This window comes from Lissotriton vulgaris, chromosome 1_1 (genome assembly GCF_964263255.1).
Source record: "Lissotriton vulgaris chromosome 1_1, aLisVul1.2, whole genome shotgun sequence".
NCBI lineage: Eukaryota > Metazoa > Chordata > Amphibia > Caudata > Salamandridae > Lissotriton > Lissotriton vulgaris.
In genome coordinates, this window is record NC_141685.1 from 1110257097 (window position 1) to 1110276033 (window position 18937).

Consider the following 18937-nt stretch of genomic DNA (forward strand, 5'->3'; position numbering starts at 1 on the left):
AAGGTTCCCAAGAGCTGCAGCAGTTTGATCAGTAATAACTTCCACTACTCTTGTCAATCGCCGTATTTTCCTGCTATTCAGAGCAGCTCCCTCAAAGAAAAACAGACCTAAATTGAAATCTATGTATTGTTGCAGACTAGTGTCCGTCTGATCAACATCATCTATGGATAAAGTTCGTTTGAATCTGTTCACAGTTACATTATTCAATAATTTCAAATCTTTATGATATGAGGCAGGTGCCAAGAATACAGGTGGCAATAAGAACGATACATAACATACTCTAGACCAACCGGCTGGTAATCGATAATAGCCCTTATTTCCACATACGAAATAGGTGTTATGTGAAGCAAGGAAAGTACTGTTAGTCAGGCCATCAATGTTCAGTACAACAATACAATCGCTAAAACCTACAGGGATGTGGCCTACACTCTGTACACATAAATCAGCTTGTGCTTGGGCCACTGAAATCACAAACTTCTCTTGCCCAGCAGTGTCTCTAGTGTTCGTGAAGACATAAGGGGTCGATTCATTGTCTGGTCGATATTCTTCCCACTCCCATATAGTTCCGTTGGCTTGTGGATAGCCGTCTTTATCTTGGTGACATTCCTTGTTCAATTTAAAAATCAGTCGTCCTACGGTAGGCTTCCTTGTAGCAAAAAGCAAAGTGTACCACGCTCTACAAGAGCCATTGTGAGAAAAGGGAAGTGGTATGAACGGTGTCCCCCCTTTCTTTTGATGCGCTGGCACCATCCCACATATCCAGCAGTTTGTGGCATTTGTAGCAACGTGGGTATGATGCAACATCTGAATGAAGGTGTTATTCAAATATGACTGTCGGTGTTTCAACTCTTGATATGGGAGTGTATAGAAAAAGTGCTCATTCGGGACTGGAGTAGAAACAACATACAGTTCACGGGCAGGAGCTTTCTCCTCAACAAACCACATGACTGTAGCAATGACTGCTATAACGAAAATGAACCCTACAGAACCAAAAATCTTCTTTTTATCCATTTTGAACAAATGTACACAATATCTTCCTGAAACTAAAGTGTTGTCAGAACTCCTACCCCTGAGGTAGCCGTTGTTTTCTTCACCATCAGGCCAAGACGGGTGTCACTACTCTAATGCATGATTGATCCCCCCCCCCCCTTGCCTCATTGGCTCTCCGTTTCACAAACCTAGGGACCGTTCTGACAACTTCTCATACAATTACAGATTCTCTCCTGGGTCGCAGATTGTATCTTCTCGATGCAGGCGTTGTTTGGTCCGGGAAGAACTCCTCAGAATCGTCAGGTACCACAGCACGGCCTCTCTCCGTAGTCAGGATATCTCGATGATCAGTCAGCACAGCAGGTTCCACCAAATCAGGTTGCACTTTCCGGCAGTGAATGGAATGTATCCAGTTCCTGCGATTTGTCACTCATACTGCTGTTCTTGTGGCTAGGAGGACCTGTTCAGGGCCACACCATCTCGGCTCCAGACTACTTGACCTCTCAAAGGACTTTACCAAGACGAAATCACCAGGCCGGAGATTGTGACCTTCTCCTGTGGACCGATCAGGGAGTGCTTCTCGAACCTGCTGATGAATGGAAACCAAGCTATCAGTTAATTGTGCCAAATAATCATTCATTAAAACACAAGGTACATCATACACTGAACTTGGTTTGGGCACCCCCATATATTCATGGGGCGCCCAAAAACTATCTCATAGGGCGTTAGGCCCGTCCGAGAGTGTGGTACCGATCTGATAGACAACAACGCCAAAGGCAGAGCATCTGGCCAAGTCAGAGAAGTGGAAGCCTGAATCTTCGCTATCTTCAATTTAAGTGTGCCATTATACTTTTCCACCAATCCAGCCGATTGAGGGTGGAATACTGCGTGGAACTTCTGTACAATGCCTAACCCCTTCAGGACATACTTAATAACGTCCGCCACAAAATGGGGCCCGTTATCACTCCACAACAATCTACAAACACCAAAACGAGGGAAAAATTCCTTCAAAAGCACCTTAGCAGTAGTCATGGCAGTATTGTACTTAGTAGGGTATGCTTCAATCCATTTACTGAATGCACAAATCACAACCAAGACGTACTTTAGATTATTACAGCGTTCCAGCTGAATATAATCCATTTGCAATACTTCAAAAGGTGCAGTGGGTGTTGCAAATCCTCCTGCTGGAGTTCGTGTCCCTTTTCCCGGATTGTATTTAAGGCAAATCATGCAGGTATGCACCACTCTCTTAGTTGTGCTAGCAATCTCTGGATGCTCCCATGCTTGCGTAAGCAATTTCACAATTTTCAAAGCTCCAACATGTGCTAGCCCATGTGCCATCCGAACCATAGGTTGTACGAAAGCTGTGGGTAACTTCCACTTATCCATCTGCTTATTCCTCCAACAACCCTCATCATCCAATTCTCCATCTTTGGACCATTGGTCTCGTTCTTTCTCAGTAGCAGTCTTTTGCATTTCTAGTACTTCTCCCCTAGCATCGTGCCACCGCTCAGCTTGTGACTTCACGACATACATTGAAGTAGAGCCAGGCTGCATTGCAGTTTCACGTGCCACTCGATCTACAAAAGCGTTTCCTTGTCCCACTTTATCTGTCACTTTCTTGTGTGCACTACATTTCACAATAGCTATCTTCTTAGGGAGCGTCAATACAGTCAAAAGGTTTTGTACTAATTCTCCATACATTATCTGGGTTCCATGTGATGTCAAAAAGCCCCTTTCCTTCCAGAGCAGGCCAAAATCGTGCGCTACTCCGAAAGCATAGCGGCTGTCTGTGTAGACATTCACACATAATCCTGCACTAAGCTCACAAGCTTGTGTCAACGCTATCAGTTCTGCTGCCTGAGCTGATTTCTGTGGTATGCATGCTGTCTCCACTATCGTGTGTAATGTGGTAATTGCATATGCTGCGGAAGTGGTTCCGTCTGGTAACTTTAAACAGGACCCATCCACCCACAGCTCTCCATCCACATCTGTAAAGGGCGTATCTTGTAAATCAATACGACCCTTTGTCTGTTCCTCGGTCACAAAGACACAGTCATGTGTCTCTTGCGCCTCAGGCTGAGTCGCTGGGAAGGGCAACAACGTAGCTGGATTCAATGTTGCACATCTCTTCAACGTTATGTGAGGAGCCAACAATGTCAGTTCATATCCTGTCAGACGAGCACTAGTTAAATGCTGCGTCTTTGTCTGATTCAAAAGGGCATCAACAGCATGTGGGACCAACACCAACAGCTTATGAGATAAGACTATCCCTTCACTCTGGCGTATTGACACAGCTGTCGCCGCAACTGATCGAAAACACCCAGGTAACGCAAGGGCAATAGGATCAAGTACTGCTGAGAAGTATGCACAAGGGCGCTGCTTATCGCCGTGCATCTGCACTAACACTGATAACGCGCACCCATCTCTCTCATGCACATACAATGTAAAGAGCTTTGTGTAGTCAGGGGTGCCTAATACTGGTGCTGAACAAAGGGCCTGACGTAATTGGTGAAAAGCATTCTCACATTCATCCGTCCATGGAAGGGGAACTGGGGTATCCTTTGTCAACAAGCCTAACAATGGTTTAACTATGTATGAGAATCCTAATATCCACTGTCTACAAAAGGAGGTGGGACCCAGAAAAGCTCGAACATCTTTCTGCGTGGAGGGTACTGGTGTGTCTAAAATGACTTGAATACGATCTGGTGTAAGTGCACGCCCCTCCTTAGACAAAAGGTGACCTTAGTAGGTTACCTTTGGTCTACAATATTGCAGTTTCTTTTTCGATACTTTGATTGTGGGATGCCAAGAAGGTAAGTAAAGACAAGGTGCACTCTTCACATTGTTCAGGGGTGTCGGCGGCCAACAAGATGTCATCGACATATTGTATAAGCGCCACACCGTCCGGTAAAACAAAGGAATCCAATTGTCGTTTCAATGCCTGACTGTAGATGCTAGGGCTCTCAGTAAAGCCTTGAGGAACCCTACAAAATCTGTACGATCTATTATTCAACGTGAAACCGAAAAGGTATCGGCTATCAGGATGAATAGGGATCGAAAAGAAGGCGTTCTTCAAGTCTATAACAGAGAACGTTGACGCAGTAGGCGGGACCAAAGTAAGGAGTGTCGTAATATCGGAAACCACTGGGTATTGAGGTATCACTATCTTGTTAACCTCCTCGATAAATCCTGGTGTCAGTGTCTTTCTTCAAAATCGGTAGGATAGGACTGTTGCACACATTGTATGGAACTTCTTCAACCACCCCAACTTTAATCAAATCCTGAACTATCTGTATAAGCGCCTCCTCCCCCTCCCGTGATATCCGATACTGAGGCAGGCGTGGCAACACAGCTCCCTCCTTTACACTAATGTGCACCGGAGGGATAATCATCTGACCCACGTCGGTATCAGACGTGGCCCACAAAAAATCAGGCAAAGAGGCCAGTGCAGCCTCTATGGTGATCATGTACACCCTCTCCATTGATGGATAATTGTCATTTAATATAACACGTACTCCCTCAGGGGAGCACCGTATCGTGGCCCGAAAATATTTGAGCATATCCAGGCCAACAATATTATCAGGAGTGTTTGGGGAAAGTAGGAAGGGACATGGCGCAGCAAACTGATCTACATAAAGTGCAAGAGGTTGTGACAGTGGGCTAACAGAAGGCGTTCCATCGACCCCTATTGACGTAATTGTTGAGCCAGATAGGGGAGCCCTCAGAACCAATTTTTTAGACAAAGCGCTACGAGTAGCTCCTGTGTCAACCAGGAACCTATCAGTAGAGCCCAAAACATGTGCTGTAACATAAGGACCCCTCTGGTCTACTGGCACTTCAGCTGGTTCCTTACCCCATCCTACGCAATCCTACTGTGAATCATGCTGCTCGAGAGGTGCATAGTCAGACATTTGATACTGATTTCCATCGATCAAAAACATTGGACCCATCTCGGGGTCGTACATTAGAATCAAATCTAACTCGGTCATTCGTGTTGTTTCTAGGGCCTGAAAAGTTTCCTCTACCCCTCATAGACCCCTGCCCACGCTCCTGTCACTGAGCACGCAACAACGGGCACTCATTCGCCCAATGGCCTCTCTGCCTACAATACGCACATTGATCCCGGGCCAAATCAGTTCGGCCCGAAGGAGAGTTAGGAAAAGTCCTGCCGCCCCGATCATTACCTCTACGAGGCGGTCCATATACTTGCGCTAACATAACCTTCGTTTTCAGATCTTTAGATTTCGTCTCCTCACTACCCTTTGCTTCTAATTCCTGACGCTCGTAATACTGAGCCATCGTCAGGAGGGATGCTGGTGTCGAAGTCGTCCAAGAACTTTCACTCGCTTTTAATCGAGCTGCTATACTTGGCAATAAATTTGAAACATATTTATCAACAAAAAGGTGTCGTCCGTGAGCGACTGACCACGAAAATCATGAAATGTTTCTTCAAATCGTGTGAAGAAATCTGAAACGGATTCGTCTACTTTCTGTTTGCATGACGCTAACATAGTCCAATCAATCTTTTTAGGGGGAATACGCGTTTTCAATTTAGCTACAATAGCAGCCAGAAGATCTAAAATGGCCTGGGGCGGCTTCTGTGCTGGTCTCCTCTCCCTGTCCTCATTCTCAAGATCCGCCCATCGAACTTTGAAAGCCTGAAGGTCATCAACCTTTCGTATTGACCTCCACATATCTGGGGGTAATATAAGCCCAAAGAATAAATCAATATCAGACAGAGTCATAGTGCAGGAATTCAAAGCCCCCTCAACTTCTTCATAAAAGGCTGCAGGATTCTTTCGAGGATCAGGTAATGCTGCCTTTAATGCCATAACATCAGCCCTATTCCAAGGAGTATACACCCAGTTATAGATAAAATACCCTTGAGCATCAGGAGACCCTTTATCCAAACTAGTACCCGCTCCTTTAGGAGGAACATACAAAGGCGCCGCCTCCCGCATTGGTTTAGCATGCACTGCATCGATCTTATCTGAATAAAAGATGGATGACTGCTTCCCACCGCCAGTCGGATTCAACTGCTCTTCGCCAGCTTTCCGTTTCCGCGCGTCATCCCGTAGCCGAAACGTTTCATCCCGTAACGCAAATAACCGTCGGATGGCATCGGGTACCTGGGGAGAGAGAAAAAGACCTTTACGCAAATCCTTTGCATCAGCTATCACATCCACTGGTTCGAGAACATCGGAATATTTCCGAAAGGCTGACGCTACTTCATTAGAAAGATAATCAGTAAAATATAATTTCTCCCTATCTTCCCATGACTCTAGCTCTGTCAACAAGTCAGCGAGCGTAATAGAATCCTTATTAACCCGATGAGCAATCTTACGAGGCTCGGTCATACGGTCGAGCGATAACATAGACCGCGTATCCACTTTCTGTCCGGGCGGTCTAGAATCTTGATCTCCTCCACTCGGGGCAGACGGACCAGCGTACGGGGGTGGTGAGCGATCTAATAACGAAAAATCATCATCCGATTTATTAAGGACAGGATAAAGAGGCTGTCGAACAGGGTACTGGCCAGATATTTGCAACCGACGTTCTTTCTCCTGCTTCTCTTCTAATTCTTTCGCTTCGCGTTTTTTTCCTCATGCGCCTTCTCACACTCACTCTTTCGTTGCTCTTTCTCAATCGGAGCTAGCTCCCGCTTCTCCCGCTCTCGCACCTCTTTCACCCACATTCGTATACATTCAAACATGTCTTGCCTCACTCGCCGCTGACACATACATTGCTCCACATACTCAATTTTCCTCAAATCAAACGATCCATACCTAGGCCATCGCAACTCAGGATCCTTATTTGTATATTTCCGCCACAACGTGCAGTACATTATGGGGGAAAGACCAAATTTAACATACATATCTCTATTCGGCGTCCCCTCTGGGGGAGCCGGTTGTGATTCTTCAAGTACCAACCGGTCATTTCCAAAACAGCAGCACCACTTACGAAGTGCGCTAAAAACAGGCATGTCTAAAATAATGCAGAATATGCAATATTATACTAAAATGGCACTTAAGACGTTGCACCGCTCAAATTCATAGGTCAGGAGAAATATCCCCACATTGGCTGCCTATATGGGTTGCAACTCCTATATATATATATATATATATATATATATATATATATATATTCGCAGACTCAATAATATGACTAGTCCCTACCAAACAATCAATCAAAGGAGTCGGGCAAGCGTATAAAACTGCCTTGCCAAACAAGACTATCAAAGGCTGGGAGCAAGCATCATACAACGATTCTTAACAATCAAGAGCGTCCAGATTCCAACTGCCAAGTTCCGAATTCGCCCAAACGGCCACTCGCGGCAAACCGACAGAAGAGGTCTCAGTCGATGACCGGCGCCACCCAGATGGTCAGATCGGAAGGGAAGGAAGAATACCTCGGGATACCAGGACTAAAGGCGCCGCTGGCAGTGATCACGTCCCCGGCAAAGTTCCAATCCTTCGTCACAACCAGTCCTTCGAGCGTCCGAGTCGCCGATGAGCCCCACGTGACGGGCGCCAATTGATGTATACAGGCCTCAGCAAGGCCTGCGAGTGCGAAAAGGGTTCGCTCTTCTGTACGCAAAGTCCTCAGACTACATAAGAAATTGGCACGAAAACTGGAAATACAAAAAGATAGTTTAATAAACCTTTAAAGGTGGTACTACAGCCCACACAACACTCTGCAGTATTGTACAAGGTAGCACAAAGAACTCGGACATGCAGTCACCTTTTGTACACAAAGAAGGGGCTCATAAGTGGGCAGTTACAACTCAGAGAGCATGATTTACAGCCATATATGGACATTTCTCGAACATAATCGATACATAGAACCCCTCGAATGCACATTCCAATCTCCTCTAAACAAGAACAGATGTTACACGTACTGGGCATGCGCTAAATAAGCTGGAACTATTTATAGCCTGTTGCTTGGCAAACTCAAGGGGTGACAATCAGCGAGGTAGGACTTGCCTCGTGGCGAGCACATGGTGGAATGTAGCCTACAAGATGGACGCTGGAAAACAAGATGGAGTCTGGCCGTTTTCCCAAATATGAGCGGAAAAAAACTACACTGAGGACACAATAACATGTCTTCAGCGAATGCTTAACATTATCGATGTTTTATTTACAACAATATGACTATAACCTTCCTTAACCCCTTCGATGCGATTTTTCCCGTGTGCGGCCGCCGGCCGAACACGGGCGGGCCATGACGAACCCCAGCCGTCATCAGCACACAAGCACCGTAGTGCATGACGGCTGGGGTTCGTCACCAGCATGGAAGGGGTTAACCCCACCATAGGTAATTCATCTTTTAACTTATTGTGTTGCTCTCCACCAAATGTATGTTCCCCCTCATATTAAAATCATATACCCAGTGAAAGGTGACACACTCCATGTTTTCTCCAATATTTCCCCAGGTGTCCAGTTGCCTGTATGGTGCCCTACTTACCTGAGTTTCATCAATGATGATCCTAACTCGCCTATAGTCACACTCTAAAATTGAACACCAAAGGCCGACGTTTAGTAGATTGGAAGTCATGTATAGCCATACGAGTGTCTATGATCAAGGTGATTAATCTAAAAAAATCACCACTTTTCTGTGCATCATACTTTTATTCAGAGTACCCCTAGCTATATCGATGCTAGTAGTTGTAATTAAATATGCAGGCTTTGTGGCCAACCCACACTGTGCGCGGCCTAAGGACGTGCACAGGGTGGTGTTGGATATATGTGGGGAGTTGGCTGCAGGACCCGGCCATGGGGGCAACCTCTGCCAAGGCCTTGCACGGTTGCTGTTGGATTAACATATGGCAATTTAATATAAATTTATGTAAAAAAAACAAAACACTGAAAAAAATAAAGGTTACAGAGATGTTATAGGTAGGAAATAAAATTTTAAAAACCTTCGCCATGCGGCCTTTAACATAAAAAAGAAAAAAAAAGGTTTGAGGACAACACATTCATAAAAAAATATTTTATAAAAAGAATAATAATTGAGCAGCAGGAGCCGCTAATTTATTATCCACTGCTGCTGACAAGGAGCGCCCCATAATGCCCTGCAAGGGCTATTTGTTTACATTTTTTAATTCTGATGGTGCTTCTAAAAGGGACAGGGACCCCACCGAACATTTTTTTTTTATGTTGCAGGGGGCTGGGAGGAGTGCAGCAGCCCCACAGCAACAAAAAAAAAACGTTAAGTCTCCTGGCTCATTAAATCCATGACCCCAGGAGTGGTTACCACTTTATTTTAAAGCTCTCCAAGCTGGAGCTGTATGCTCTTCAATTGCAGTGCAGAGCTCCATTGAGATCGTTTCTGTGGCTATAATTTGCAGCTTGAAAAATGTTTTCAAAAAGACTCAAACACTAGCCTAATGTTTTTGAAAACATTTTTACAAATAAAATAACACAATCGCCATTATTAAATATTGCTATAGATGAATTTATGAAATATACATTTGATTATAGTTATTGGTGACTTTTTGATCTAGCCAACAGACCCACCACTTTTTGTTTTTTTTGGCACTTTCAGAAAGCCAGTGGGTCTGCCTCACTTAAAATGACACCCTTAATAGTGTTACATGACATAGTCAGCTGTGCGCTTCAGCAGGGGGTTGGTTGCTGGAAATGGCCGTTGGCCATGCAGTGGGAGGGGGTTGGGCGTACACGGAGAGTTGGGTGCTACACCCACACCCGACATGGCAATTGACATCTTACTTTGGGTTTTAAAAAAACAGAAATGAACTGGAAATAAATCAAAAGTTAAAGTGACACTATAGTTAGGAATTGTAATAATATGTTACTTTACTTTAAAAATACCTTAGAAATTCACTGAAAAAAACAAGGCTATGGGGCATTGTAGTTAGGTAAAAATGTCAGTTAAAACATACCATTTTAATTGAACAAAACTACTGAAATTCATCAGTTATAGTTATCTCAAGTAACTGTAACTCATGTCCTAAGGAAACTATAACTCACACCCTCGCCATGCACTGCTAATTACCCTTACATATTACATCACTCATGACATCACTGATAACATCCTGCAATATCTGAAATGACAACACTGTGCATGGTGTGAGCAAGAGTTATAGTTATTTTAGGGCACACGTTATAGTTACTTGACATAACTACAACTGGTGAACACACACTAACATACATATACACATGCACATATAAAGACATCTCATTTTAGCTCAACAACGTTTTCCAAATACTAAACATCACAACTTCAGTGATATATTGACATTCCTCTGTTCAAAAATTTCTCCAAATGGTCGGACAGTTATACTGTAGGAGGCTCTGTCAAATTTCTATCTGAAAAATGATTTCCTAAAATCCAGAACCCCAGAGCAATATTTTGGATTTTAGATCAACTTGTAGGAATTCTTTCAGTAGTCTATGTGAAATATGTGTTTAATTTGTAACGCCATTTGTGTTTTTTTATTGAATCTGATGATGATTCTGTTGAAACTTGTGAAGCCTTTTATAATGTGCGGAGGGCACTGATTCTATCAAGAGTTTTTGTTTACCAAGCATACAGATTATGTCGACTGTTCGTGTTCTTTGAGACTGTAGCAAGTGCATTTAGGCCTGTGCTCAGTGTAACATTAATATAGCTGTGCACACAGTTATTTTGCTTTGGCAGCATCCAAGGTCATTATGTGCTGCTGGCATGGATTTGGGTATTCAGGAGTTCAGTGTGTACTCCTAGCATCATTCCGAATGTATGGAGTCAGCATGTACTGCTGGCACTGATCTGGTTGTGTGTGGTCAGTGTGTGCTGCCACTACTAATTTTGCTTTGCCTGGAGTCACTTGTGAATGATTGACACTAATCAGGCTATTAATGGGTGGTTGGCAGCCACAGTTTATGCTGTGTGAGGCCTCTCTTTGTGGCTGGCACTCTTCTGGCTATTTGTGAGATTGGTGTACGCTGCAGCCACTACTCTAGCTGCTAGTGGAGTTTTTATGCGCTGCTGGCAGAGATGCGGCTCTCCATGGGGTTGTTGTGTGCTACTAGTAGTATTGTAGCCATTCATGGGTCACACTTTGGGGCTGCCTCTGATGCTGCTCTGCAGGTCACAAGAGTATGCTTCTGGCAATAATCGAGCTGTGCATGGTGTCATTATGTGTGGCTGGCAGTGATGGGTGTGGCAGTGGATTCAGTGTTGCTCAAGTACTGCTTTTTTGAGTGAGTGGAATCAAAATGCAATTGATGGTGTTCTAGTTGTTTATGGGGTCAGTTTGCTGATGGTGCTTATGCAGCTATGTAAGGCGCCAGTCAGTGCGTGTCACTCTGTGTATGAGTCCCTTTGTGTGCCTCAGACGTATTTGGGTGCATGTGGGGTCAGTGTGGGCTGCCCCTGCTGATGTGGTTATGAAAATTAACACTATACATTTAGGTTGGCCACTACCCTTGGTTTTGTAACCAGACTTCCCATTATGTAAGAATAGTTCGGATTAGGTGTTGTTCGCTTTTAGGGCAATTACAGCATTAACTTAATGAATTTAGAATGTAACACGAGCAGAAGCATAAATAAAACATTGGATGTGCTGAATGAACACCTCAGTTTGTTGCTTGGACTTATGGAATGTTTTTATTTTAGATTAAGCGACTGATCCGGGGACCGCAGGAGACCCTGCGTGTTCAAGAGAGGTTCGTGGCTGGGTCCCTGGCAGGCGCCACTGCTCAAACCATTATCTACCCAATGGAGGTGAGACCCATAAGGAGCACTGGCTTGGGTTAAACAGTGAGTGTCCATAGAGACCAATGAAGGGGGTAATTTGTATGAGTCTGTCCACAGAGACCAGTGATCTGAGAGGCCAATAAATAAAATGAATATGATCAAGGATGTCCATAGTGACTGGTGATGGGGTGAGTTTTGCTCTACTCCCCACGGAGACCAGTAAGGAGTATGGTCCCTTATTATAAATTGAGGCATTTGACAAAAATAACATTGACTGCTGATTGGTCTAACTTCCACTTGCCACAGAGGCCAGTGACAAAGTTGGCCACTGATTCTTCAGTGCAAACATGACATTTGGCCTCGTGCCATACTGTTGTTTCTGTAATATCCCAAATCCTTCTGGATATAAGTAGTTGGTGATTTTCCAAGGCTTGTCCTGTTCTGTGGCTAGGTTCTTGACCGTAAGTTCATGGCTTGCTAAAACGTTGCACAAAACCTGTGAGTGTTACGCACTGATGACCCTGATAACTGCAGTCTTCTTGTCTACAGGTGTTGAAGACCCGCTTAGCCCTGCGGAAGACCGGTCAGTATTCTGGAATGGTAGACTGTGCCAAGCAAATCATTCAGAAGGAAGGTGTGCGAGCATTCTCCAAGGGTTACCTACCAAACATCCTGGGAATCATCCCGTATGCTGGCATTGATCTGGCAGTATATGAGGTAGGAATGTGTTGCTGGCATCTACATAGGAATGCAGTCTGAGTCTGCCAGGGTTACTGATCTGGGTCTGCACAAGGTCAGTCTGATGCGCTGCATTTATGTAACTGTATATGGAGTCAATGCTGTGGGCACTTTTCATGTTGTTTAAGAGCGGAGTGTGTCTAAGGCCCTGATTCGACTGAGTATGAGGTAAATGTTTGCTATCTGCATTGGTCTGCCTGTGTGTGTAGCTAGTGTACTAGATTTGGCACAGATCACAATGTGTATATGATCACTCTGTGTCACCAGCATCCATATGGCTGTCTTAGGGTACAGTGCGTCTGTTGCACGCACTTCTCTAGTTGTCTGTGCTTAGCGGGTCTAACACAGCACTTTGCGGCATCATAGAAGGTCTCTCTCTGTTGTGTCTGCAGTAATATGGCTATACAACCACTGTTGCTGATCTGGCATGGCTTGTTCTAGGGCAAAGCAACATGTGGCATGCACTTAGGAACCCATCTCCCGGGGCATCCGAGCCCCACCAGTGAACAAAAAATGTAGCCTCATTGGTAGTAGCTGAGAGGGGTTGCAAAATATCACTTTGCATATTGTGGCAAAAACCTTTTTATCAGCACTGTGCAGACCCTCCAGGATTTCGCGATTTGCAAAAAAAATCGCAAAATCTGCAGTTTTGTAAAAATGCAGTGATTTTTACAAAACTGCCCGTGAAATTTGGAAAATTTAGATATGGGGTTTAGTTTGAGCAAAGCAAGATCTAATGAGCGGCAGTCATGGGTTCCAGAAAGACGGCCATTATAGCAAAGTGCTGCAAAAAGTACAAGTGGGTCGGGAGGGATAGATCATCAAATACTTAAATCATAAAGACTCCAAATTCCCTTATATTCGGAACACTAGTCTCCACATCAATTTTATATCTACATCAATGATTGCATACCTAATCAAAAAGCAGGATTACCAAATGAATTTATAATAATCCATCATACAAATTAATGCTTTTATATGATTCGATCAATGATATCTAGTTTACACATATATCTACAACCAATATGTACAACTGACCACAAACACAAAACAAATTTCTTACATTTAGGTTAGAAAACTTTTTCACCCAGACAATCGCACTAAAAAAAGACCAGTGTCCCCCTCCTTATTCAGGGAGTATACTCAGAGGTAGTCCTGTATAAACACAATCAGTTCTAAAAAATCAGGAACAACAAATCAACAATTGTGATGACTCAAAGTCTCATAATTCAAATAATATCCCCAGACTCCACTTGTGAAGCATGTCGATGCGGACGCGTTTCGGCCTTCCGATATCTTGGCCTCCTCAGGACGAGGGTGAAATGAAAGTGTCTGATGTCCAACTCTTTATCGGGCTTGCAATTCCACTCAAGCAATTCAAGGGTCCATATCTCGTCTCAGGGGAGAAAAATCACCAGCAGAACAGAAAGGAGTAGCCTGGTCCAAAATAACGTTTGTGTGCCGTATTGAATCCGGAACCATGAATCCATCAATAACACATATGTGATAGTGCTGGGCTAGAGAAAGTTCCCATCAGCCCACCCATCTGGTGGAGTATCGTCACGTGGGAGATGTATCATAAATCCAAAACTCAACCAATGCACCTAGTAATGATGCGGAGATGGATTTTGAAGATATGTTCTTAAGCCACAGTGCTTCACAGATAGTGCTAATGGAGTGCAGTGCAAGTGAGAAAAAATGTGAAAAAGAAGTGAAGATAAAATTGACTCATAGAACCAAAAGTGAGTTTAATAGGTATGGTCTAAGGTCAAACTTAAAAACAACGCCAAATAGTTTTAAATAATAACTATATAGTGGCATGGTATATCAAGGTCGACATGTTTCAGCTAGATGGACAATTGGTCCAAGCTTTCTTCAGGACCAGGTGAAAATAGCGACTGCAAGTTGAAGTGAGTAAATATAGAAATCGTGACTGTGTACTTATATAGCGGATAGATCCTACCAGATACTCTGAGCCCAGATGTTCTCTGGTGGTCATCCAAGCATACGGTCTCTCCTAAGAACAAAGAAGAGTGTACAACAGTAGTCAAAAGACGTGTATAATGGTATCAAGGATACAAGAAACAAATACTAAGCACACAAACATTGTGGAAGAGAGATTCTCTCTCCCTCACAGAAGACATAAGGTTCTCCTGGTATTAACGTGTCTAGATCACAAACAGTAAGAGCTTAAACATTTGACTCACCCAGCGTTCTGTGGGAGTATGCCTCACCTCACCCGGCACCCACTCGGGAAGAAGGAGGCCCCGCTCTGTCAAAGTGGAAATGGAATGAAGACCTCAGAACAATATCAGAGGTGCGAGGATACATATGATCAAACATTTCCAAAAATCTACTAACAAAAACTAGTTGTCTAAGGAAAGAGATTCAACCTCATTTGAACCACTGACTATGACTATGCAGAAAAAATCATGGAAAAAGCCAAGACTGAGTGAGCTGAATACAGAATTGGCTTGTATGCATGGCAATTTGAAAACGGGTATTGCGCATGCGTGCATACATCGTGAGGCTAGTGTTTTGGTGGTGTAGCGGCTGCGCATGTGTAGTGCAGGAAGTATGCACACCTTGCGCCTGCGCACATGTGTCACAAAGACGGCGGGATTCTGAACTCGCTAAGCGCAAACAAAGTGGTCCTGTTGTTTACCACCAAAGGGTGCAAGCTTCAAGTTAATTTATATAAAACAGCTTGTTAAGTTCTAATAAAACGTTATGCACTTCCAAGGGCTAAGTGTAGCAAGGAATTTCAACTATGCTAAAAACCAGTGAAGGCAAAATACTAAAGATGTTTTAGAATGTAGGGTTATCCTGTGTTAAGATGTCACAGGATAGAAACTGGCAGGCATCTAGAACAAGGGTCGGTTTAAATGGTGATGAGGGGCATGCCTTCGCCAAATAGGTAACAGTAAGGACAACAGGATAATACCATTCTTAAATAAGAGTAGTAAAGAGGCAGTATCATCAAGGCTGAACTCAGATGGACTAGTGAGTGGTATGTACTACGCTTGAAAAGAGGGAAAAATGGCGATACAACCGGACTGACAATAAGTTGTTTACAGTGATGTCTAGGGTATATCGTCATTAAGGCCTTGAATGTGGCTTTTGAGAAGAAAGACCCATTTCTGTTCCTTTTTGAATAGGAATTTCGACACATCACTGATATGGGGAGGAATATATGGCTGCTCTAGGACAACCCAATTCATTTCATCCGCTGTGTGCCGGAGCTCTAAAAAGTGATTTGTGAGTTTAGTGGCCTGTTTGCAGCATCTGATGGTGCTTTTATGTTCCCCGATTCTCAATTTAATTTTCCGGGTGGTGTAGCCAATGTATCTTAAGGAACAAGGACAGGTAATCATGTAAATGACGTTGTCAGTGTTACAGTTTGTATGTTTCTTCAGGACCCACGTCCTACCTGTCCCGATATCAACTGTGTTGGTTTTAGCCGTCTGTGGGCACACGCTGCATGACCCACACGGGTAATGACCCGAGACTGGAGGGAGACCCCATAAGGTTGTTGAGCTGTCGGTGTTGAATGTCCTAGGTCTGGTGTGGACAAGGGTGTCTCGCAAACTTGGTGCCCTTTTGAATGAGAAGAGAGGTGGGGGGATGTTGGCATTGGTGGTATTCAAAATGCCCCAATGCTTGCGCACTACTTTTTGAATATTGTTCGACAGTGCATTGAATGTGCTAACAAAAGTGAGTCTTTCTAGAGGTGGTTTGGGTGGACGTCTCTCAATTAGTGCATCACGATTGTTGTTTGATGCACGTTTCCATGCTCTTTTTACGAGATGCTTAGGATATTGACGATCCTGCAATTGGGAGGCTAGCACAGTGGCATGTTTGTTGAACAATGTCTTAGATGAACAATTCCTCCTGCGAGCGCCCACCTACACCAGCTGGAATAGATTTTTCAATCAGCATAGCTATAAATAGACACGCGTGCTCACCAGCCAACTACCTCCACTCCCTCACGGATGTTGGTGTAGAGGTACCGACGGACAGGTAGGGGACCAAACTGCGCTGCCCTGCATTATGACCCCAGCTACTTTTAATTACTTGATAGATTACTTGTTAACTGTACCATCTCTATGGTACTCTTTTTCCTGTCATCAAATTGCCATGCATACAAGCCAATTCTGTATTCAGCTCACTCAGTCTTGGCTTTTTCCATGATTTTTTCTGCATAGTCCTAGTCAGTGGTTCAAATGAGGTTGAATCTCTTTCCTTAGACAACTAGTTTTTGTTAGTAGATTTTTGGAAATGTTTGACCATATGTATCCTCGCACCTCTGATATTGTTCTGAGGCCTTCATTCCATTTCCACTTTGACAGAGCGGGGCCTCCTTCTTCCCGAGTGGGTGCCGGGTGAGGTGAGGCATACTCCCACAGAACGCTGGGTGAGTCAAATGTTTAAGCTCTTACTGTTTGTGATCTAGACATGTTAATACCAGGAGAACCTTATGTCTTCTGTGAGGGAGAGAGAATCTCTCCTCCACAATGTTTGTGTGCTTAGTATTTGTTTCTTGTATCCTTGATACCATTATACACGTCTTTTGACTACTGTTGTACACTCTTCTTTGTTCTTAGGAGAGACCGTATGCTTGGATGACCACCAGAGAACATCTGGGCTCAGAGTATCTGGTAGGATCTATCCGCTATATAAGTACACAGTCACGATTTCTATATTTACTCACTTCAACTTGCAGTCGCTATTTTCACCTGGTCCTGAAGAAAGCTTGGACCAATTGTCCATCTAGCTAAAACATGTCGACCTTGATATACCATGCCACTATATAGTTATTATTTAAAATTATTTGGCGTTGTTTTTAAGTTTGACCTTAGACCATACCTATTAAACTCACTTTTGGTTCTGAGTCAATTTTATCTTCACTTCTTTTTCACATTTTTTCTCACTTGCACTGCACTCCATTAGCACTATCTGTGAAGCACTGTGGCTTAAGAACATATCTTCAAAATCCATCTCAGCATCATTACTAGGTGCATTGGTTGAGTTTTGGATTTATGATACATCTCCCACGTGACGATACTCCACCAGATGGGTGGGCTGATGGGAATTTTCTCTAGCCCAGCACTATCGCATATGTGTTATTGATGGAGTCATGGTTCCGGATTCAATACGGCACACAAACGTTATTTTGGACCAGGCTACTCCTTTCTGTTCTGCTAGTGATAATTAGGGCCTGAGTTACCCTGGTCGTTAAATATGCCCTTTTGACCCTCCTTACTTTATTTTTGTCAAGAGAAAAATCACCACCCACGGGCATCCTCCTACGGGTAAATTTCTTTCCTTTATTTTCTTATTCTTGCTGTTCTCCCGGTACTGATTCCTCGCAAATTTCGGGACTCCAACAGCACTCTCTCCTTACTCTAACCCGACGCGCTAAGTGCATCCCGATAATGTCTTCAAGTGGTTAACCCGGTCCTGTGAACCGCACAGATAACCGTGAGAACATGGTTGAGCCTTCTCGAAGCCGAGCAATACTTTTTCTTTATTTGCTCATTTAATAGATGTTTTTATAGAGCACAAATTCCATCCAGTTGGGTGCCAAGGCGCTATAGCTGCCATCGTACTTGTATAAATCATGATGGGAAGAGCGCAGCGCTTGCTGAGTACGCGTGACAAGAGAAATACCGAAATAAACCCCATGTTCCACTCGAGTGCACTGTGCCTTGCTGCATGCACACGGGCAGAGCACACAGCCGGGCACTGTAACAATATGTATGTGGTCATGTTTTAAATATATTCATCGTACAGCAAAAGTGCAAGTGATGGCTTTGTGATTTTTAATATATAATATTGTATATGGTAAATAAGCCGCCATGCCCGTCTACTCAACCTAAGTTCACATGCGTCATGTACTCGCTGCGCCAAGATATTTCTGGCTGATGGTGGGCGCTTTGTATAAGTAGAAGCAGACAATTATGGCGATTTGAATGTGGCAGAAGGCAGCGTTTTGACTGTGTCGACAAATCCTCGTTTAAACTTGGGGGTTAATGCAGCCTGGGACCACGACCGTGCTACTGTGTTCCCACTTCACCAATAGCAGCCTTGAAGGCGTGGGGTGTGCGTGAGGGGCAGTGCAGATGTTTAAATACCAGGCCACAGTGTCGGGTGGGGGAGGATCTGGGTTTCTCCAGTATTGGGGTATCTTTCAGAGATTCACATGCCTGAATCATTTCCCGTCGTCGGAGTGGAGTCCCATGGTACATAAAAAAAGAAATAAACATGCATAACATAATTATATCCTAGGTATACTAGAACCAGGAAGTAAACAGCTAGGAGAAATAGGAAAAAAAAATTCCACTTGCATGACTCATCCAAGTCAATATATATAGTCCAAACTACAGCCAATCAGGCGTCAGCACCTTCCAGAATGTTCTCCTCAGAGGCTCAGGCTCTCAGATGTTCTACCGCACGTCATGTGAAGGGAGTCTCCATGAGCTTCATTTATAATGTCTTCCTCAAA

At 43.9% G+C, this 18937-nt stretch overlaps 1 protein-coding gene across 1 annotated transcript in view; it reads left to right on the top strand.

Moving 5' to 3' along the window:
• LOC147748697 (mitochondrial adenyl nucleotide antiporter SLC25A23-like) overlaps window positions 1-18937 on the top strand; it is a 214700-nt gene that overhangs the window by 171045 nt on the left and 24718 nt on the right. Inside the window, exons 7-8 of the mRNA XM_086963605.1 lie at window positions 11614-11721; window positions 12244-12411. Coding sequence (XP_086819731.1) covers window positions 11614-11721; window positions 12244-12411 — 276 coding nt within the window. The remainder of the gene's footprint in view (window positions 1-11613; window positions 11722-12243; window positions 12412-18937) is intronic.